Source organism: Chiloscyllium plagiosum, unplaced genomic scaffold (assembly GCF_037043375.1).
Source record: "Chiloscyllium plagiosum isolate Xiang-an unplaced genomic scaffold, Cpla_swu_hap1 HiC_scaffold_1, whole genome shotgun sequence".
In the NCBI taxonomy this organism is placed as follows: domain Eukaryota; kingdom Metazoa; phylum Chordata; class Chondrichthyes; order Orectolobiformes; family Hemiscylliidae; genus Chiloscyllium; species Chiloscyllium plagiosum.
In genome coordinates, this window is record NW_028270139.1 from 23,303,531 (window position 1) to 23,327,718 (window position 24,188).

Genomic DNA, 24,188 nt, shown 5'->3' on the forward strand with positions numbered 1-24,188 from the left:
CAGTGTGCCACTCAGAATTTGTTTGTACAGTGATAGAAATATCAATATTCTGATAAATTAGTTCTGAACACATTTGTGCACAAGAATGCGAAGGATGTAAGTTGCATTGTACAAACATAATACAATGATATACTGATTATGAAAGGTCCACAAAATAGTACAGCATGAGATGATGTTCCAATGTGATATTTGTTTGAAAATAAATGTTTTTACATAAAGGTGTGAGCATATAAATTATATCTGAAAATCAACCAAGTGCAACGATGCACTTATCAGTTGGACTATTTTTTGAAAAATTAAATAATAGGATGTGGGTATTGCTGGCGAGACCAACATTTATTGCCCATCCCTAATTACTCTTGAGAAGGTGGTGGTGAGCCGTATTTTTGAGCTGCTGCTGCTGTCCATTTGGTGCAGGTAAATCCATAAAGCTGTTTTGACCCAGCGACAGTGAGGGAACGGTTATTATATTTCCAAGACAGGATGGTGAGTTTTCATAAAACCTCTGTGCTTTTTCAGTCTGTGGTGGCTGACAGGATCCTCTGTAAGATTTGATGCTTTTTTTGGGGTACCTTTAAAAACAAATTTTCATCTATTCAAATCAATTCTGAACTACTTTTATGTATAGTAGCAAATTTCATGTTGGTGCATTAACTGCAGGACTGCTTTATTTGGCACCAGTTGAATCCAAAATGAAACTGAAAGAATGTTTTTTACAACTGGTGCCATTTAAGTCTGGATAGGGATTTTTTTTAACGTATCATGGCATATTTGGATCCATGGTATCAAACCTGGGCACTAAACTGATTCGCAAATGTTTGAAAACTTAGGGTAGGAACAGTAAGCTGCATGTTGGAAAGAAGTTCTGGGAGGTGATGGACTCTGTATTGAATTTAGAATTTGCAGATCTACCTTTTTATTGTTGTTCTTGTAATTTTGGAGCTTTGCTACCATTTTTATCCTGATTTATTTTCACTCTGGTGACACGTCACTCCGGAGCTGAATTTCAACTCTCCCTTCCTTCTCTAAATTCTTGTTGTGTATGCTTTTGCAAAAAAAAAACCTGGAGAAAAAAACAAAGTTAAACCTAACTTGATCATTAGTTTTGGCTCCTGGGTCTACCTCCTTAAAATCTCATTCCAGTTTTCAAAATCAATGCAGCCTTATTATTCACATAAATTAGTAAATTATGAAAAAGACAAACACATTAGTAATAAAGACATCTGCAGATGCTGACAATGGATGCCCTTTTATTTAACTGAAGAAGAAATTACAATATTTAAGGATAAAGGTTTTTCTGAAGTAATGACAGGGTCTAACTAATCAAGAGTTTCTTGGCAATTCACAATAACTCCTTTTAATTGAAACCGATCAAACTGAGTTCTTTAGAAATGGACTGTTTTAATTGCAAAGAATGGATTTATTTTATGTCCCAGAAAAAAATAGTAATCGGGTTTTCTGGATTTAAAATATCTTGAGTCATTCATAAAGCATGGAAACAGACCTTGCAATCCAACTTGTTCATGTCAACCTTGTTCCCAAACTAAAATCAGATTCACCTGGCCATATCCGTCCAAACGGATCCAAACTCTTCACAAACTTATCCAAATATCTTTTAAATGTTATGACTGAACCAGTATCCTCTACCTTCACTGGCAGTTCATTTCACAAATGAAGCAGTTTAAAAACAATTTTACCCTTGTCCTTTTTAAATCTTTCTCCTATCACCATAAAAAGTTTTCCCCTCATTTTGAATATCTTGCTTTGCAAACTCAAATGAGCTGTCGGTCAATATGGCAACTGAACCAATCATGTGGCTTTATTTCAAACATTGTTATTTCAGTCTCTGTCTTAAAGTGGTAAAAATTCATGCATTTTTATCAGAATTTGGTAATGGGATATTATTTTTGTCATTTCAATGATTGCCAGAAAGTTAAACATTTACACAAAAAGCATCTTCACCTTTGAAGTGGAAAATTCAACACTGAAAAAGATTCAAGAGAATGGGAGTAGACTGCCAAATGTAATATATTCTTTCCTACTATTCATATTTAGTTTTTGTTTGATCATTATCACTTGCTGTATTATTGTGGCTGGGATGGCAGTATGCTGAAGTCCATGACCCTGGATTGGAGAATTCAGTAGACAGTTGGGTAGGAAAAAGCAGATACTCCGACATATAGTCAATGTATACAATTATGCAAATATATTACTTGATATCAAAAAAGGTATTTCATCCTTTAAGGGGAAAAAAGATGGGAGCAAAATATCTTGAATGTGAATCAAGCAAGTAGGTACAGAAAACCAAGGGATGTTATCATTTATAGAAGAGGTTTTTTGAAAAAAAAAAGAACTTTTTACCCATGCTGTGAGTTTGGAAGTAAATGGGCAATTGGCATATTAGTAAATTGAATCTTGCAGGATGAACAGAATATTAGTATTGAGGGTTTATTTTAGTGAGGTGCTGTACAGATGGGATGGGCTCCAACTGAATCAGAATCAAACCAAAAATATTGGACAGGAAGATGGCAAAGGTTTTAAACTAGTAAGATGGAGGAATGAATCTGCAAGAAGTAAAACAAACCCAAATAAGACTAAACTAAGCATGGTATGCTAAGAGAAAGTGAGGACTGCAGATCAGAGTCAAAGAGTGTGGTGCTGGAAAAGGACAGCCAGTCAGGGAACATCCGAGGAGCAGGAGAGTCGACGGTTCGGGTATAAGCCCTTCTTCACTCCTTTATATGGACTAACACTGGGAACTAAATGTTGAGGAGTCTTATATTTAGACAGTTTAGACGATGCAAGAGTTAATTTATTAGAGGTAATGGCAGCACAAAAAACAAAGCAACCAGTGAAACTGCGAGTAGAGATTAAAAAAGGATCAGTGATAAGACTGGAAACTGCCTCTAACAGGTACAGGAACAAATAGTAGCAAGATTAGTAAAAAAAATTTTAAAAGGGACTTTAATTACACTAGTAAATTGGCTAAACAAGGTAGATAAATTTGTACATTATGCAGTGGACTCCTTTCTAATCCAATACTGTAATAAGGAATGAACTGCAGTAAGGAAATTAAAGTAGGAAAACATCAAGGACTAATGACTGTAATATATATTTTGAGATCAGATAATCACAAAAGTTGGCCAGAGAATAGAAATTTTGCAATATCTAATTCTCCTGACTCCTCCGATGTGTGTGTTAGAATATTTGCCTGGATGAGTGCAACTGCCAAAGACGAATTCAAGAAGTTCACTGTCATCCAGAAAACAGCTCACTTGTTTGGTATCCCATCCACTAGTTTAAACATTCCCTGCACTGCCAGTGCACCTGGGCTCATATGCTATTGACAAGAGGCATTGCAGCAGCTCACAGCAACAACATGGGCACACAAGGCAATGGAATAGCAGTGAGAAGCATATGAAATAATATCCACTGAGAAGCCATTAAAATATATTCCACTAAAAAGAACAAGCATTGATGAGGTAACATGAATGAATAAAATACCAAGGGAAAAACTGAAGGTAAAAAATGGATGACACAAAGTACTTTGACACTACGATCAGAATTTGACAAGGACAAAAAAGAAAGGTTTAAGGAAAATATGGCAAATTCATTGAAACTACAAAATTGTCAAGGAAGAAAAGCCAAAATAGTAAAATATTGTATGAGCATATAAACAAAAGGATATGCTGGGATGGGAATAGGCCCATTAAGTGATTGCATAATTTAAAATCTAAGACGGTGAAAACTAGTTAGCTAAATACAAAATAATTTGGGACGCCATCTTGCAGCTGTATGGGTCATTGGTGAGGCCACTTTTAGAATACTGTATAATTCTTGTCATTGTTCTATAGGAAGGAGGTTGTTAATCTTGGGGGGAGAGCTGAAAAGATTTGCAAGGATGTTGCCAGGGTCAGAAGGTTTGAGTTATTGGTAAAGGCTGGATAGGCTGGGGCTTTTCTCTCCGGAACTTTGGAGGCTGAGGGGTGACCATTTAAAAGTTTATAAAATCATGGGGTTCATGGATAGGGTGAATAGCCAAGGTCCTTTTTCTTGCGGGTGTCCAAAATTAGAGGGCATAAGTTAAAGGTGAGAGGGGGAAGATTTAAAAAGGACCAGGGGATAACTTTTTCACTCAGAGAATGGTGTACGTATGGTGTGAGCTGCCAGAGGAACTGGTGGAGGCAGGTCTGATTACAAAGACATCTGGGTGGGTATATGAATGCAAAGGGTTTAGAGGGATGTGGGCCGAATGCTCTCAAATGGGACTAGGTCAAACTGGAATGTCTGGTTGGCACGGACGAGTTGGACCGAAGACTCTGTGATTGGAGACTAGCAAATGTTGCATCCTTGTTCAAACAAAATGTGAAGATAATTCCAGCAATGGGTGGAGGCTGGTACAATTACAACATTTAAAAGGCATCTGGATGGGTATATGAATAGAAAGGGTTTAGAGGGATATGGACCAAGTGCTTGCAAATGGGACTAGATTAGTTAGAATATCTGGTCAGCATGGACAAGTTGGACCGAAGAATCTGTTTCCATGGTGTACATTATGACATATTAGTCAGTTTAACTTCAGTGATGCGGAAAACTGCTAGAAACAATAATTTGGGACAAAATTAATCATTACTTCTGGAAATGTGAGTTCATTAAGAAAATCCAGCATGAATATTTCAAGGAAAAATCAGGTTTAACAAACATTCTACAGGTTTTTGATTAGGTAAGAAAGTGTTGATGAGGACAATGCTGTTGAAGTGATGTATATGGATTCTAAAAGAGGTTTAATGCAATGCCCTAAAACAGATTTGTCAGCAAGGTTATGCCTCATAGAATAGAAATAACAGTAGCAATGTGGATACAAAATTACTGTGTGACAGGAAACTAAAAGTAGTGGCTGAAATAAATATTTCCCAGTTTGTTAAAAGATATATCATTGAGTTTCCCAGGGGTCAGTGTTGGCACCCTTTCTCTGATATATATTAATGACATAGACTGGTATACTGGTCACAATTTTCAAATGGAGGATACAGAACATGGACACATTATGAGGATAATGTTGAACTTCAAAAGGACATAGACAATGTAGGAGGGTAGTATACAGCAAATGGCAGAACCCTTAGAAGCATTACCATACAGAGTGATCTAGGTGTACAGGTCCACACTACCATCCATCAAAGACATCTCAGAAATGACTATCAGACTATTCTGACCTCTTGGCATCATGGTAGCCCACAAACCTAAGTTGACACTGAAACAGCTGAACCTAATGGACCCAATACCAACAACCAGCCAATCAAATGTCATTTATAAAATACCCTGCAAAGACTGCAACAAACATTACAATGGACAGATAGTCAGAAAGCTAACCACTAAAAGACATGGCCAGCTATCACTAGTATCCTTACAGATGAAGAAGAACGCCGCTTCGACTGGGATAACACTAAGACAAGCTAAACAGAGGCAAGCATGGGAATTCCTGGAGGCCTAGCATTCAAACCAGAATTCCATTGATAAACACATCAATTTGGACCCCATTTACCAACCCCTGAAATTATATTAACCATCTTAATAGACCAAGACACATAATTAGAAAGTGGGACAGAACACCAATGCTTCACCGGAGGTTCACCTAGCATGGTGATGAAACATCTGAGAACAAACCTACCAGCTCAGTGAGCAAACTTACAACCTAAACCTCAACCTGAGCTACAAGTCTTCTCAAAAAACTGCAGATCCTTGAAAGTGCCAACACAAGTGGATAAGGTGATGAAGAAGGCATGTGGCATGCTTGCCTTCATCAGCTGAGGCAAAGAGTATAGAAATTGGTAAGCCATGTTGCAACTGTGTAGAACTTTAGTCAGGACACATTTGAAATATTGCATATTGTTCTGGTTAGCACACTGCTAGAAAGATGTGGAGGCTTTGGAGATGGTACAGAAATGATTTTCCAGGATATTGCTTGATTTGGAGGGTATTAACTATGAACAGTAGCATCCGATCATTGCTAGACCCACTTGGACTTCTGTGTGTAGTTTTGGTGTTGTTTCCCAAAGAAGAACATCCTTGCATTAGAGGCAGTGCAATACCACTTCACGTGATATTCCTGGAATGAGATGATTGACCTATGAAGAGGGGTTCAGTAGATTAGGTATATATTCCCTGGATTTTAGATGAATGAGAAATGATATCATTGAAACATAAAATAAATATAAGGGACTTCTCAAAGCAACTGCTGAACTGGGCGGCACGGTGGCACAGTGGTTAGCACTGCTGCCTCACAGCGCCAGAGACCCGGGTTCAGGTGACTGACTGTGTGGAGTTTGCACGTTCTCCCCGTGTCTGCGTGGGTTTCCTCCAGGTGCTCCGGTTTCCTCCCACAGTCCAAAGATGTGCAGGTCAGGTGAATTGGCCATGTTAAATTGCCCGTAGTGTTAGGTAAGGGTAAATGTAGGGGTCTGGGTGGGTTGCGCTTCGGCGGGGCGGTGTGGACTTGTTGGGCCGAAGGGCCTGTTTCCACACTGTAAGTAATCTAATCTAATCTAAGAGTTTCCCATTTGGCAAATCTCAAACCACAAGCGCAGTTTCACTTCATGGAATCTGCCATTTAGGACTGAGATAATGAGAAATTTATTTCGTCAACAGATTGTGAAAATTTATAATTCACTAAGAGAATACCCAATTACTGGCTACATTTAAGACAGGTTGTTGGATTTTTGGGCTTTCATGAAATTAAGGGACATAATGTTACTGCAACAATATAGATTTGAGATAGGACAGCCTTGAAAGTCAAAGGGTTTGCTCTTCTTTAAATTTCTCCTGTTTTTATGGAGGGGTAAGAAGAATAAAATTGAAAAACAGAGAAGTTCTGCTAGACATACGTTGAATACTGATTTGGCACACTTAAGAGTATACAGTACTTGTACACAGTACTTTTACTTTGGTGCAGATAAAGAATGTCACTTTGCTGAATTATGCCTCTCAGTAAAGGATGGTTGACTAAACCCCCTGTCTCCTGAAATAATTATGGTGAGATTTGTAATAAAACTATTTCAAAATTATGCAAGTTTCAATCAAGGAGACACAAAAAGAATGTTTCCACTTGCAAGGAGGGGCAAAACTAGGGGCTATGAACATAAATAGCCACCAAAATATCATACAAGAAATTCTGAATAAGATTTCAATCTGGGGAGTGGTGAGATTTTGCAAGGAGATAACATAGGAAGTAGCTGAGGCAAATAATATGATTACATTTAAGATGAAGTTAGGTAATCATTTGAAGGAGAAGCGATAAGTGAGTTATGTTGATTGACTTGGATGTAAATGGATGGAAAGAGGCTTGAAATGGAGCACAAATACCAGCATGGAACAATTGGGCAGAATGGCCTGTATGCTATGTAATAATAGATCATTCTGTGGAAAAGCTGAGGGGAACTTTAGTGGCAGGAATGGACAAATGAAAGTGATTGAAATATGAGAGAAACCCAGAGTAGCCTAAATTAAGTAGGACCAGGTGCTCTTACTTGGTTCGTAATTACTTTTATACAATTGGTTTTCACAAATAAAGCTTCTAAATGTTCTTTGTAGGATGAGCTCACAATTTCTTGAAAATGGATGTGGATAAGCAGGATGGAATGATTTCTGTGACTCTTCTGCTTTAAACTTCTTTTTCCAAAACCTGAACGAACCTTTGGAAGTTCAGCATGAAGGTACCTCAAACATGTTCCAACTCAGGACGGGTGCTGGAAGTACAATTTATTTATTGTAAGCAGAAAAGTGCACTGACCTCCACGTGACTTTAATCTCATTCAAGTAATTCTTTGCAAAGTACCAGATCAGTGGAGCTCATTGTTCGTGTAACAAGGAGTTTGAGTTCCAGATTTTAAACTCCTTTCACTGGTTGATCAAAAAAACCTTTCAGCAGCTTTTGTGGTTTGGAGACAAACCTTTGTGCCCAATTTTACCTTTGAATAGATAAAAACAGAACCTCTGTCAGTTTATTTTTGGAATTGTTAAGTATCTCTTAACCACTGTAATGGAAGATGATTTGGAAACCCTCTTTGGGAATGCTACTTTCAATTCCTCCAGAGACTCAACTGAAATGGAATCCAAATCTGTCTTCTCTCAGAGGGAGCATAACATTGTTGCAACTTATTTGATAACTGCAGGTACTTGATCGTTAAAAGCACGTATGAATAGAGTGATGGTTAAAATATTGGAATGTTATGTGTTATGATGAAAAAAGTCTACAAATAATGTTTATGAAGGTGTATTGATGAAACTTAATTAGCCAAACTCATTTTTTTCTTCATAAAAATGGATTGTGTCATTGAATAAGAAATATTGCACAGATTTATGAAATATATGGTTCACTAACTTTTAATATTGGCAATGAGTTGAAGTTTGATAGAACTTTGATAGAATTCTGGTTTCCCTTTTCCTGTTTAGAATAATTAAGGCTTGATGTCGTTGTTGGCAAACTACTGCTGCACAAGTCTTAAAATGTACTGTTTGCTTTGATGACAATGGACACATTAATGAGAAACGTAACATGGTGTTTCATTACAGGAGTGTTAAGTCTACTCAGCAACATAATAGTGTTAATAATGTTTGTTAAGTTCAAGGAGTTCCGCACAGCCACCAATGCAATTATTGCGAACTTGGCTTTCACTGACATTGGGGTGAGTGCTATTGGTTACCCAATGTCAACTGCTTCAGACCTGCATGGCAGCTGGAAGTTTGGCCATGCAGGCTGTCAGGTCAGTAAACTGTTAAATTGTTAAAATAGGACAGGAAAAATAATTTTCAATTGTATTTGTGAAATGCATTCATTATGGTAATTCCCTCACTGCAGTATTGTTTGGCAACAATATCTTCTTTCTCCTTCTCTAGTCCTACCACCTGCCAAGAACAAGGGCAAAACGTTCACCTTCTGTGGGTTATTAATGAAACAATATTAGACTAAAGGGTCATTCGCCTGTGGATTTTTACTTTCCTAAGAAGTAGTGGAAGCTGTGTTATTGAATTCATACAAGGCAGATAAATCTATCAAATCAGATAAATTATGATTAACAAGGGAGCCAAAGGTTATTGTGTTATTTTTGTCACAGATGTGCAGTATATACCTTTAAGGGACATACTTACGATGTCATCTCCATATCATGTCATATGACCTAATGGTAAAAACTGAACCTGTCCTCTTGCAGTGTAACACACTGAGCAAAATGTGCTACAGTACATCCCAACTGCTTACTTTGACCTCAGAAACACAAACACCAGGAGTTGTAATAAAAGTTCATTGAATTGTTCAGTATTCTGTGACCTAAATTTCATATTTATGTTATGGGAGCTAACATAGGCATCACATCACAAGAGTTGAAGACCGTCAGCTATCTTAACATTTCACATGAAGGGTGATAGAGGGATTAGACAGGAAAATGGAGTTGAGTTGCCATTCAGATCAATCTTGTCGATTGGTGGAGCAGGCTCAAAAGACTGAATGGCCCAAGGCCTATTTTCCTATGGTTCAAATGGCCATTACAAGCCTGCTGATCTGTTCTTAACATTCATTTGGAAACTGGACAGATTATATGACAAGCGACCAATCTGATGTTACCATGCTTTATTCTCCAATTAATGTTGAACCATTGAAAATTTAATGGAATAACTGATTATAATCAGTTTTTTCTTGTATAAAGTTAGTTGCCATTATACATTCTATCTTTCAACTATTAAAAATATAGAAAATATATATCACCGTGTTTTTAACTTTACTGAAAGCATAATTGTGTATTTACAACATTGGGTCAGATAGCCAACCATGCTGTCACATATCTGCCATTTTGTTCATTTCTGCCCCTCCCCCTTTTTGTGCCCCTGCAATGACTTAAAGCAGAGGTGTTGTGGCACAGAAGGGGGCCACTTGGCCCATCATGCTTGCACCAGCTGTCCAAAACAACATAAACCTTTGCATCTCTATCTTTTCCCATTATGCTGAAGGGTTAGCTTTGCTTTTTTTGCTCTGATCTGCTGAGTATTCCAACATTTTCTATTTTTATTTCATTACCAACAAGGATTTTACTTTTGCATTTCAATTCCACTTATGTCTTCTACCCAAATATTAAAAGTTTTTACTATCCAACATATGGAAATGATTAAATGAACAAAATTAACAATGAGAAAGATGGCATTGATTCTTATCTCTGATCACTAGGCATTTCATGTAAAATGGAGTACTTAGAAGCATGTTGGAAGATTTCCTTACTTTCTATTATGAGCAGAGTGTGTTTAATTGCCTTCTAAAGTAGAAGAATAGGAAAAAAATTAAACATAGAACATAGAACAATACAGCACAGAACAGGCCCTTTGGCCCACGATGTTGTGCCGAACATTTGTCCTAGCTTAAGCACCCATCCATGTACCTATCCAATTGCCGCTTAAAGGTCACCAAAGATTCTGACTCTACCACTCCCACAGGCAGCGCATTCCATTCCCCCACCACTCTCTGGGTAAAGGACCCACCCCTGACATCTCCCCTATACCTTCCACCCTTCACCTTAAATTTATGTCCCCTTGTAACACTCTGTTGTACCCGGGGAAAAAGTTTCTGACTGTCTACTCTATCTATTCCTCTGATCATCTTATAAACCTCTATCAAGTCACCCCTCATCCTTCTCCGTTCCAAGGAGAAAAGGCCTAGCACTCTCAACCTATCCTCGTACGACCTATTCTCCATTCCAGGCAACATCCTAGTAAATCTCTGCACCCACTCCAAAGCTTCCACATCTTTCCTAAAGTGAGACGACCAGAACTGCACACAGTACTCCAAAAGTGGCCTAACCAAAGTCCTGTACAGTTGCAACATCACTTCACGACTCTTGAATTCAATCCCTCTGCTAATGAACACTAATACACCATAGGCCTTCTTACAAGCTCTATCCACCTGAGTGGCAACTTTCAAAGATCTATGAACATAGACCCCAAGATCCCTATGTTCCTCCACCTCACTAAGAACCCTACCGTTAACCCTGTATTCCGCATTCTTATTTGTCTTTCCAAAATGGACAACCTCACACTTGCAGGGTTGAACTCCTGGGCAGGGTTAAAATGGTAAAAGGTAAAATTTCACCCTTCATGTGAAATGCTGAGTTAGCTGATGGTCTTCAACTCTTGTGATGTGATACCGATATTAGCTCCCATAACATAATTATGAGATTTAGGTCACAGAATACTGAACAATTTGGCGGCACGGTGGCTCAGTGGTTAGCACTGCTGCCTCACAGCACCTGGGTTCGATTCCCGCCTGTCTGTGTGGAGTTTGCACATTCTCCCCGTGTCTGCGTGGGTTTCCTCCGGGTGCTCCCGTTTCCTCCCACAATCCAAAAGATATGCAGGTCAGGTGAATTGGCCATGCTAAAATTGCCCACAGTGTTAGGTGCATTAGTCAGGGGTAAATATAGGGTAGGGGAATGGGTTTGGGTGGGTTTCTCTTCAGAGGGGCGGTGTAGACTTGTTGGGTTGAAGGGCCTGTTTCCACACTGTAGAAAATCTAATCTAATTCAATGAACTTTTATTACAACTCCAGGTGCAAACGTACACTACAATCACAAGCATTTGTGTGTCTGAGATCAAGGTAAGCAGTTGAGGTGTACTGTAGCACATTTCCCTCAGTGAGTTATACTGCAAGGGGATAGCTTTGGTAAGGTAAGGAGACCTTGTTACCATTAGGTAATTTTTACCATTAGGTAAAATCACCAATTATCTTCATTGGATTGTATGTATTTCTCTATTTGTTTTAATTGGTGGTTGGTTTTTTTCAGGCTTATGCAGCTTTAAATATCTTTTTTGGGATGTCAAGTATTGGGTTACTTACTGTAGTCGCTATTGACCGATACCTGATGATTAGTAAGCCTGATTTAGGTAAGACTATTGTGATAGTTTTATAGAGCAGTCAAGATCTATACAATTGCTGTGAACTCCTTAATATTCTCATTCTTTATCTGAGTCAATATCCTGGAACTCCTTGCCGAACAGCACCATGAGATTGCCGACATCATGTCTAACCATCTTGTCAAGGGCAGTTAAGAATACTCAATAAGTTATTTTCATATCCAGTACATTTTTTTGTAATAATTAAAAAGTTGCTTTTGAATGCCAATGCAAACACAGCCTGTATATTAATAATGAACCATCAGCATATAACTCTATTAGATAAAGCTCTAACCCCATAATAAAACATGCTCTACACACACATGCAAACAGATAAAAGAAACTTTAGTGTTATGGGTAGAGGGAAATGCTGTTCAATGGTGCCTATCCACAGAAATTGCTGAGATGATCCTTTTGGCTTGGGAGGGCGCTTTGCTGTTATCTCTCTTCTCCAGGTGCTTTTCATTTGCTTGCAGGAGGCACAGACCAACTGGTTCACAACTTATAAAATTGCTTATAAAAAGCAACCACATAGAGCAACTGGTGAGGGTCAATAAACTGGCTTTCTTCAAACTTTAGGTACTTTATATTGTAGCCCAAAAGACATCACTTCCTTTCTACAGTGCAAAGATTTCTGATCGTACATTCACACCCTAACGAATCATAGAATCCCTACAGTTTGGAAACAGGCCATTCAGCCCAACAAGTCCACACTGACCCTCCGAAGTGCAACCCACCTGGATCTATTCCCCTACCCTATTACTCTACATTTATCCCTGACTAATGCACCTAATCTACGCACCCCTGAACACAATGGGCTAGTTTAGCATTCATATGTTTGGATTGTGGGAGGAAACCAGAGCATCCAGAGGAAACCCACGCAGACATGAGGGGAATGTGCAAACTCCACACAGAGAGTCACCTGAGGTGGGAATTAAACCCTGGTCCTTGGCGCTGTGAGGCAGCAGTGTGCCGCCCCCAAGGCTTTTCAGCTATCTGCAATCACATAATTGTTGCAGGAAAAAAAGCCTTTGTCATTGATAAGTGAGGACCAGTTCACAGGCCAGTTGCTTTTGGCAAAATCACCCTTGGTCCACATCCCCTGGTTCCAACCCAGCTGCAATAACCTCCCAAAACTATTTGAATATGCAACAGTGTAAACTGCTCTTACAATGAGAATTAGATAAGCTGCTTTCAAAAAGTGCAGCAATCCTTCTAAGTCCTTGCTTTTAAAATAGTTCTTTTGCCATTTCAGTCCATAATCAAAATTAAAAGACATGGTTTACACATTGCAGAAATGGATAATTTCATGGTCTAACTACTTCCTTATGATCGATGTTAATCTCTTGAGCATGTTTTCTGTAAATTGTTTTGAACAGCTAAGTCACATTTCCTATTTTCAAATTGAATGAAACCTTCACCAAATTTAAGGAATTTAGGAAAGTTGAAATAAATGCATCAACTATCTTACGAGCCATTTCTTTTAAGATATTAAAATGAAGTCTATCACTGAATGGGAATTTGTCATCCCACAGCTCCAACAATTTGCTAAGGACCAATTCCCCAATGTTGCTGATGTTGTGTTTCCTTCTCTCTAGTGAAGGCCAATACAAAATACCCATTCAATTAATCTGGCCTCTTCTTATTTGCCATAATTAATCTCTAAACTCACTTTCTACAAGAATTACTCACTTTGTTAACCATTTGTTTTAGAATTCTATAGCAGCTTTTCATTTTTATTTTACTAGCTAGTTTTCTCTGACACTCTGATTTTCCCCACCTCGTACTATTTTAGTCATCTTTTTTCATATTTTGTTCAATCTTCTCAATAACCACCTATCTTTCCACAATTGTATTACTGAATAGTCAGGTTCTGATGAAGTGTATTTCTGGACTCAAAAATTAACTCCAGACTGGGCGGCACGGTGGCACAGTGGTTAGCACTGCTGCCTCACAGCGCCAGAGACCCGCGTTCAATTCCCGCCTCAGGCGACTGGCTGTGTGGAGTTTGCACGTTCTCCCCGTGTCTGCGTGGGTTTCCTCCGGGTGCTCTGATTTCCTCTCACAGTCCAAAGATGTGCAGGTCAGGTGAATTGGCCATGCTAAATTGCCCGTAGTGTTAGGTTAGGGGTATAGGTGGGTTGCGCTTCGGCGGAGCGGTGTGGACTTGTTGGGCCGAAGGGCCTGTTTCCACACTGTAAGTAATCTAATCTAATCTAAGATACTGTCAGACCTGCTGAGTCTTTTCAGATTCTCTGTGGTTGCTTTCAACAATTGTCTTCTTGCCTTGATGATTCTGTTATCTGTATTCAAGCTGTTTCTTCATCCTGACTTCTGGAATTTTCGTCATCCTTTCTACTATGTTAATACCATTATTTCCTTTTGATGTTTTCAGCTCCGTCAAGAAATTCGCTAAATGGAGCAAACCTAAATACAAGTTCATATGATACCATTTCTCCAAACCAGTACAGTTGACCACAAGCAAGCTGATGTAGAATATCTTCAGACTTGACTATTACATGCACTCCTGGCAGACATATCATCTTGATGTGAAACACAATTCTCTGTCCTTGTTCTAAAATTCACCCAACATTCCTTTCCTTACCGACCTACATTGATTCCTAATTAAGCAAAGCTTTGTATTTAAAATTCTCTTCCTTGTTTTCAAATCCATCCACAGTTTCACCTACCTATACTCCTTTGGTCTTATTCAGCCTGATAACTGAGATATCTATATGTCTGACATATCTATCAAAAGAATTCTGGTCTCTTGAACTTGCTTGACTTTAATCACTCAAGCACAGGTAGCCATGTCTTGAGCTGCCAAGGCCTTAAAGCTCTAGAATTCCCAAAGCTATTTTTTAATGTCTCCCTTTGCTCTTTTAACTGCCCCTTAAATCCTAGCTCTTACGTAAATTTCTGGTCATCTCTCCAAAGATTACTTTATGTAAGTTGGTGTCCAATTCTGCACCATAACACTCCTGGTAAGAACTTTGGATGATTTTAATACATAACTTCCTTTTAAATTGTGTTTTATAATTCATTGTATTTTTCAGAATAATAAAAGTGTGGTAAATCAGAAAATCACGAACAAGTAATTTCTTCAATGCTTTTTCTTAGTGTAGTTTATTAATAGTGCATACTTTGATCCCATAATCTGTGATGGGCATGCAGTCATCTAGTATTACAGTGGTAGTTTCCTTTTTCCATAATATATTTTTGTTTTACTTCATATAAACTTACACACCTAACAACCGCTTCTACTGTCTTCTGAAGAAAAACATTTGCAAAAAACATATGTAATGCAACCTTTACTTCTCTTGAGTGAAAAGCCAATTTAGGCAAAGATTTCCTTTATGTACTCGGTGTCATAAAATCAAATACTTCATTAACTATGTTGACATTTTTGTTACAATTAACAGAGAAAATGTTTAGCAGATTTGTATTATTCAAAGTAAAAGTAAATTCAAATGACTTTACTTGTAGCTCAATCTTGCAATTCAGATAAACTTAAATTTATATAATTGTTTTGCAGAGAGTTGAGCTATATGAAGGTGTGCAGTCAGCTAAAGTGGTCCATTAATCAATAAATATCTCCAACAGGAAGAAAGATGACCAATGTTACCTATACAACTATGATCACTGTTGCCTGGGTGAATGGTCTCTTCTGGGCTCTGATGCCAATAATGGGTTGGGCGAGTTATGCCCCAGATCCAACAGGAGCTACATGTACCATCAATTGGAGGAACAATGACTCGTAAGTTTTCTTCTGTTATGTTTTCTTTACATTTGTTTCAATTACAACTTTGAATTTACAAATCAGAATTAAACTTCTTGTTAATTGTTTCACTTTTTTAAATCCTAAAATAAATTCTCAAGTTCAGAAATTGAAAATCAAAAGTCATAAATGCAATATGTAATGGGAAATATCACTGTGGGGTTTTTGATTTAAATTTTTTTTGACAATTAAAAATGAAATGATATAGTTTTCCTCATCCCATTTCCTTCCCTCTCACATTTGATACATAGATATGCTCAGATATATTTCTGCTGATTACAAAAGATAAAGAGAGTAAGTATGGCAAATCCACACTCTTGCGCTGTGAGTGCAACTGTTGAAGGAAAATCATGGACAGCAACTTCCAGATTTCTGTGTGAACACTGTTGAGTATTTCAGAAGTTACAGTCTGATTCACTAACAAGTGGAAGCATTGTTAACCTCACTGTTATCAAACGTGATGTATTTAGTTACTGATAGAAATTACTTTTAGAATAAAATTTATAATCAAATGAGCTGATAGCACTGCTTTTGAGTGTGCGGATAAAATGTTAAGTATGTAAAATGACATTGAATATACTGGAATAGTGGGGCCTCCACTTCCTCTGTCTGTCACCTCCTCTTATGTTGAGTGCCCTTTTTGTTGCTGTAAAGCATGCATCCGCATATTCAGCATTCCTTTCTGTGTTCCTGTTCTTGATCATCTTACCCAGTTTGAATTTTCATCACAGATATGAGAACATGTTTGATATTGATTTTCAGTTTCTGCATTGTCCTTAAATTTCAGAAATAGTTGAATTCAGACCTGTGGATTTATGCACCAATCTGCAGAAATGGAGTTACATAGTTAGCTTACAAAGTGAAGCTTAAACATCTACCCAGAGACGTTGCACCTTCAACTAAGCATTGAGAATTGGTCTGATTCATTGCATGTCTTTGTTTGCAGGTTGTTTGTTTCCTATACAATAACAGTCATTGCAGTTAATTTTGTGGTACCACTGTCGATCATGGTCTTCTGCTATTACAATGTATCAAAAACTGTGAAAAGGTTTATGCACCACGATATTCTAGAAAATTTAACCTTGGATTGGTCAGATCAACTTGATGTAACAAAAGTAAGACCTTTTCTCCTTCCAAGTTAACTTACACTGTCTCTGGAGACAACAAAATGCACAGTAGTTAAAACTTATGGAGATCTAAGTCTGGTTTTTTTTCAGGATTCTTAAGCTACCTTTGAAACTACTATAATCCCCATTCTTAAAAGTCCCATCCTCAATTCTCTATGCCAACATCTCTTTCCTCCTGCCTTAGGGAAGATGGTGTTAAACTTGAAAGTATTCAGAAAAGATTTACAAGGATGTTGCCAGGATTGGAGGGTTTGAGCTATAGGAGGAGGATCAATAGCCTGGGGTCATTTTCCCTGAGCTTCAGAAGCTGAGGGATGACCTTATTGACACTTATAAAATCATGAGGAAAATGGATAGGGTAAATAGGCAAGATCTTTCCTCCAGGGTGGTGGAGTTCAAAACTAGAGGGCATAGATTTAAGTTGAGAGGGGCAAGGTGAGAAGGAACCTAAGGGACAACGTTTTCATGCAAGGGTGATGCATGTGTGGAATGAGCTGCCAGAGGAAGTGGTGGAGGCTGGTACAATTAAAACATTTAAAAAGCTCCTAGAATCTAAGCTATGTTTGATGATGCATCACAATGGGCACAAGCATAATGATTACTATGATTAAAAGAAATATCCTTTGTTTTTCGTTTTTTCATAGATGTCTGTTATGATGATTGCGATGTTCCTAGTGGCTTGGTCTCCTTACTCCATTGTGTGCTTATGGTCTTCTTTTGGTGACCCAAAATTCATTCCACCTGCAATGGCAATTGTAGCTCCACTTTTTGCCAAGTCTTCCACTTTCTATAATCCTTGCATTTATGTCATTGCAAATAAGAAGTAAGTGTTTATTCCCTCAGAGAATGAGCATTTTTTTTGCAAATTTCTTTCCCAAATTATATTCATGCACATTTTTTCCTTCATTTCAGGTTTCGGAGGGCTATAATTGCAATGGTATGCTGCCAGACTCAACAGGATTTAACCATCAGTCACACTCTGCCTATGACCACCTCTCAGGCACCTTTAACAGAATTAAACTCTTTCATTTAAATTGGCTGTATTGTAATCTACTTATTATTTTAATGCATCTTTATTTCATTTTCCAACTGGAAAATGTTTTCTCAATGTCTTCATTTTTTGACTTGACTTTAAACTGTTTTCTGAATCCTGCATCTAATCAAAGATGTTCCCTTGATCTAATTTCTCCCAAAAATGCTGAAGTCTTTTATCAATTGCCTCACTATGCTTTTTCAAAAGAGAGGAAAATTCCATCATAGCAAATCATGTTACATGACACACTCCTCCCATAACAACTGGCTTCGTAGAGCTCACATAATTATTTTCATTTACCAGTGACCAAAACTGCAAGGAACAATGTTAACCCTACCTTCCTATTTTAACAGCATGAGTGGGAAATCAAATGTGGCTTTTCTTTCAGGTCACTATTGGAAAGAAGAGCTGAGCCTAACCAGATATTTTTACTTCATTTTTTCTTGCTAAACCAGAGGAAGCAGTGAATGCTTCTCAGTATCTCTAAGATGATTTCAACATTCCCCATTCATACTCCAAGCTTCCTGCTGACACCAGTTCACCCACAGCAATTATGTAATCATTTCAAATTCAGTCCCAGCCTTAAGTGGCTTTAATAGTCTATCAATTACTTTATGATTCAGTACTACATATGATTTTGAATCCAGGTAGATAACATTCACAACAACATTGGGCTTTAGTTATCAACCACTGGCAGCTGATGGTTGAGGTAGAATGTCACCAATACTTTTGGGATGCTGAATCTAAGTGCCAGTTTACTTACTACTGATAGAACATAGACTACTAGAGAGTCTTAATAAGAAATGGCACTGTGTTACGTAACTAAGTATCACGTATTGCATTATGGCAATCGGTACAATGAACATTGACTAATTAGAGATAGTTACAACTATCAGGAGTTAAGTACACCTTTCCAGTCTCTGTTGGAACCCTAGCCAAAACTAACTGTTTCTCTGCAGAAAAACTGCGTGATAACATCAATTGGGTGGAAAGTAATGCACCATCTCCATGAATTTCCAAAGAAACATTATCTTTTTTGAACACCTCCCCAAACTGCATCATTTTCATGAGCATTTATATGTCCACGTATATATCTACTTTTTCATGTACACTGCGTTGTCTTTCCCCACCCAGGTCTCTGATTCCACAAATTTAGACAGTGGAGAATGTGATTTTTTTTCAGACTTGGAGGATTAATAAGTCTTTGGCTTTATGGCTGTTGATTTTGACTGTGTTTGGTAACAAACAACTAGTTTTCTGGTGTTCGTCTTTGAGTTCATTCCAATCAAGTCCTACTGAATTATTGTTCTGTAATGAGACAGGGTCCCTGTGTACACCTCCTTCAGCTGTATGGACTGTTTATGTTTGTTGCTGTTTTTCTGTCCCATTTGACGACTGTACCATTCTTGTTTCACCCTGTTGTCCTAGGCCAATGTGTGGCAGCCATCTTGCCTGGTGACTTTTAATATAATGAGGGGTCTGCTGCTCATCATAAAACTTACCTTTTTCTACAAATATATTTATAGTCCCAGCTGTGGGACTCAACTATGGGGTAAACCACTCTGATAGGACAGGAATGTAAGTCTTCAGTTAGTTGTTGTTCTGATAATGATAAACCACAGTGTAGTGGGATGGACAAGTAAGTTAACAAGGCTGTATTAAAGACAGCGCTTTTCTTCAAAGGAGATTTGATTGTCAGGACCACATGCTTAGCTTCTCCATTTAGGTATTGATTTGCCAGCAAATGGATTATAGGTTAAAATCCAGAAGTGGCTGCAAACTGGCCGATGAATATCTGTTGGCAAACAGGTCTATTGCCTGACATAACTGTAGCTAGGTTGCCATGTCTAGCAAACACCTGTGCAAGACCCTGACAACTGCATCAGTGGATAGTTCATGACTTTATTATCCCTACCCACTGGGAAAAATAAGTAACAATATTGAGGCAAGTGGTCGTTTCCCACTCATTCTTATGTTGTGTTGGGAAAAGTAATGGAGGTCAGTGTCTGTTGCTGCTCTGTCCTGTGTCTAGACAGGTTTCACAGTCAGCTATGAAGTTCTCAGCCATCTTTGAAATCCTTGACCACATCTAAACCCTGACTGTACATGTGGTAAAGGTCAAATGTCCCTGGTAAACTTTATCCAGGATCTTATGAAGCTTAAATGAGAAATAGTTTGTCAAATACCAGCAAGCTGTTTTTATTTATGAACTACTACTGATGTTTAAAATTGGTCTTCATGGCCACTCAACTGATCTGACCAGTCTTCAATCAATCCTGATGAATGGCAACAGATTCTTGGTCCTTCTTTTGATCCTGAGCAATTTGATTGATTTGTTTCAGGTTACTGGCTATTTGATTGCTGTGGCCCAATCAACAAATGCTTCATCACTCATTCTCGAGCTGCAGACAGTCACGAAAGAGAACATGTCCACAGTTTTTTTTAGCTTCCCCTGCACCCATTGGGATTGGTGGGTGAACCTCATAAAGCAGAGTTAGAATGTTTATATCAGCAATAGCTTTAGGTCAATAGGCTTTAGCCTCCATTCCTTCAGCTTCAGGGACACATGCTGCATTTTCAAGTTTAAAATTAACAATATGTCCACTGACATAAATAAACTCTGTGAAAATCAAATCAGTTAGATCCTTTTATTTCTCTGCAGGAATGGCATGCAAATGTAGCATTCTTTTGTCATGAGTGAGCATTGTCTATGTCTGTGAGGTTCTACTGTTCCATAGCATTGACACTGACTCTTAGTATCTGGTATTTGACCTATTGAATATAATAATGTTTTAACATTTTCAGCTTCAGACTTAGTATTTAATATTGAAGCAATTCTAAATTAGAAATGTTAAGAATTATTTTCTCTAAGATGTTTAATCCTGTGTTCTATTTTGTCCAACTGTCATATTAAGTTTTTTTAGAAATGATTTCTCCATCAATTTCTTCTTAATCTGATTATTTACTTGAATTACCTTAAAACTGTCTTAAATCTGTCGTAGCTCAATTCTGTTTGTAACCAGCTGGCTTCAGGCTTGTATTCCTGTATGAAATGAATGCTGTTTAAATTTTGTTGTTTTAAAGTTGCTTGAAACTTCTAAACTGTATTATAACAGTACTGCATGATATACTTGCAATAAAACCTTATAATGAGATAGCAAACAATACTGTATCGTGTTACTTTTTTCAACTTTCAAGTTCTGCTAACTGCTAATGTTGTATCTCTGCACTGCTTATAGAGTATTCTCCAATTTTATTTAAACTACCTAGGTTCTGTTTAATTTTTCCTGCTGCAGTATAGAACTTCAAACTGCAGGGGTGATTTCTAAGATCCTCCCAATGGCTGTGCAGATGTACAGGAGGAAACATTGTTTCCTACTTTCTGGGGATTTCCCACTTTCTACAGCCAAGAAGAATGTTTTCCCAATTCTTCTTGGCTAAAATGCTTGCTCTTCTCCCTTTTGAGACCTAAAACATATTCTCTTACAAAACTTTTAAAATGATATTCTATAATTGTGGCCTTAATAAATGTTCCTCCCAAAATTAAATTCTGGCTATTCTAATCTTACAAAATATTTCAAAATATTGCAAAATTCTTTTCACTTTCTTCCTCTGTTGACTGTTCCTTCAATCTTTTTCTAATTTGCTCATTTGTATCTTAAGTAAATTATACAACCTTTCTGACACAAACAGCATAATTATATTTAATTAATTAAACCAGTTTCAGAAAGACCACAGAATTTATTTAAGACTACTAAAGGCCATATTTAGAAAACAAATGAAGAAATAGTCAACAGAAGAAGGAAGTTAGAAGAATTTTAATATTTTATAAGATCAGGATAATCAGAATTTAGTTTTGACAGAATCATTGGAGAATAAATTATTTTTCTGGCACTTGTTCCTTTCAGTAGTACCTCATGGATTGCAGAATTAATTGGTTTGCAAGTTGAGTACTCACTTTCTATTCCCTTTCCATCTTTGCTTGGTTTTAGGCCATTTCAATACATTTTTATTGCTTTCCCTCAAGGGAATCTAACTTTACATCTGTAGATGACAATTACTCCAACAGAGCCATCCTTTCCATGGTTTCAATCTTTCCACATACAGGGAAAGGGAAGTACCTGCTCTCTGTGTGTGAATCCAATTCACGATGCTGGTGACCCAAGCACTCAGTTGTAAACAGTAGCCTGTACATATGTGGAGATAGAGCATGAGTCCACACTTTTTAGTTACAAGATGTTGGCAGAATAGAATGCTCCAGCCAGAGCTCATCTACTCTGCCCACTTTTCTTCTTTTCTTCTTTCTCTTCTTAGGGCGGAACAGTGGCTCAGTGGTTAGTACTGTTGTTTCACAGCGCCAGTGACCCAGGTTTGATTCCAGCCTCGGGTGACTAACTGTGTGGAGTTTGCACATTCTCCCTGTGTCTACGTGGGTTTTCTCTGGGTCTTCTGGTTTCCTCCCACAATCCAAAGGTGTGCAGGTCAGATGAATTGGCCATGTTAAATTGCTCACAGCGTTAGATGCATTAGTCAAAGGGAAATGGGTCTGGGTGGGTTACTCTTCAGAGGGTCAGTGTGGACTGGTTGGGCTGAAGGACCTGTTTCTGCACTGTAGGGAATCTAATCTAATCAGGTAACCTTGATCAGAGGATAATATCTTAAAACTTGTGCTCGGTCCTTTAGAATGTGAAAATAGGAATCCATTTTTCATAAGGAATAGTGCAAATTTGGAACTCCTCCAAAACATTGCGGTTGTTCCTCAAATAAAAATGTTGAAGTGAGATTTTTACTTGTTGAAGTTATTCTAAAAGTGGGAGAAACATAAACCCAACTGCTTAGCTGAACAATTTTCTGTTTATTTATAATTTGAGACAGTAGGTCTGGTTTGGACATGGATTCATCACCATCCAATTTCAATAGCCAAGGGCTTGTCAGAGAGACAATGTGTAAAGAATACACTTTATTAGTGCGTAAAACATCCAGTAACTTGTCAGTTTCAGGATGAGAGGTCCTGATATTGTGCTGAGACAGCAATGTCCTAGCGTTGAGGCAATAGTGCTAGTAGGAGAAAATGAAGACTGCAGATGCTGGAGATCAGAGCTGAAAGTGTGTTGCTGGAAAAGCACAGCAGGTCAGGCAGCATCAAAGGAGCAGGAGAATTGACGTTTCAGGCATAAGCCCTTCTTTAGGAAACAGTGCTGGTAGTTTGTGACAAGAGAAGAATGTACTATGAGTTGTGAACTGCTACCAGTTGCTTGATAATTTATGTCATTCCTCCAATCACCTTGGAGCTCACCATCAATCTTCTCGTGGCTGCTACTTACTGACTCCACAAGCAACAGTGATTTGCTTGATACTTGATACTTGAAACCTGGGCAGCAGACAGTTTTATTCGCCTATTATGTGGCATATGCAAAATAATTCAAAACTACATATTTCCTGTATATAATTTGGTGGCAAATGTTCTTTTAATTTTTTTTAAAATACTCTCCATGCTGCCACTTCATAGTGTTGCTTATCATTAAACTCCATCAATGTTTTTGAGACAAGGAGATGGACATTTGGTACTGTCATTGCCTCAAGGCTGACTTACTCCCAGTCCAGTTTGGTATGTTTTGATAAGATGGCTGATAGTCCAATGATTCTGCCAATGTTGGCAGGTAGTGTTTGGAGGGCTGGACAGAGAAGATGCTTGGAGGTTTGCGTGCTCATCCCAGCATCTGGATTTATCTCTGCCTGTTTCCTTGGTGTGTTTGGCACTTTCCCAAATAAAGCATCTTAATTTTGGCCGGTGACAAGTTAAGGACTCCCATGTTTTGCCTGTTCAGGAATGCTTTCAGGACATCCCTAAAGCATCTTTCACTGACATGAAACATGCATCATGAGATACTTTGTTATTGAATCTCTCCCAGCCTCCACTGTATCACACAAAGATCTTCTCCTTCATTCTACCTGCCCCTTCTACTCTTCCGTTGCATTAAAAACTTGTCTTTCTCTCAATGAGTGGTGAATCTTTGGAATTCTTTACTGCAGAAGCTGGGTCATAAAGTATATTCAAGACTGAGATATATTTGTAATCAGTAAGAGAAGCAGGATAAGGCAGGGAAGTGGAGTTGACGATTATCAGAACAACCTTGATGACATTGAATGGTGGAGCATGGAACATTCTCTCTCAAGAAAATGACATTTGTCCTCCTCAGCATTCTGTCAGCGGCATTGTTGCTGCCACATTGGTTTTGACCAAAGCCAGGCCTTTTGTGGCCTAAACCTTTCAAGGTCATCTTCCAAAGCCATCTGCAGTCTCCCTCATTGAAAGTCAGCA

At 38.1% G+C, this 24,188-nt stretch overlaps 1 protein-coding gene across 1 annotated transcript; it reads left to right on the forward strand.

Moving 5' to 3' along the window:
* Window positions 1-7,914: 7,914 nt before the first annotated feature.
* On the forward strand, window positions 7,915-21,022 carry rrh (retinal pigment epithelium-derived rhodopsin homolog). Its single transcript, XM_043697829.2, has 7 exons — window positions 7,915-8,168; window positions 8,569-8,759; window positions 11,820-11,919; window positions 15,532-15,685; window positions 16,653-16,821; window positions 17,478-17,656; window positions 17,746-21,022. Exons 1-7 carry the CDS (start codon window positions 8,036-8,038, stop codon window positions 17,864-17,866), a joined length of 1,047 nt encoding a protein of 348 aa, XP_043553764.2. The 5' UTR covers window positions 7,915-8,035; the 3' UTR covers window positions 17,867-21,022.
* Window positions 21,023-24,188: the final 3,166 nt, after the last annotated feature.

What these genes read in the sequence shown, in the direction of transcription:
- rrh (XM_043697829.2), top strand. Translation starts at nt 8,036, where the DNA reads ATGGAAGATGATTTGGAAACCCTCTTTGGGAATGCTACTTTCAATTCC. An exon ending in AACTTATTTGATAACTGCAG is followed by an intron (nt 8,169 to 8,568) that starts GTACTTGATCGT and finishes GTTTCATTACAG; the next exon opens with GAGTGTTAAGTCTACTCAGC. An exon ending in TATGTCATTGCAAATAAGAA is followed by an intron (nt 17,657 to 17,745) that starts GTAAGTGTTTAT and finishes CCTTCATTTCAG; the next exon opens with GTTTCGGAGGGCTATAATTG.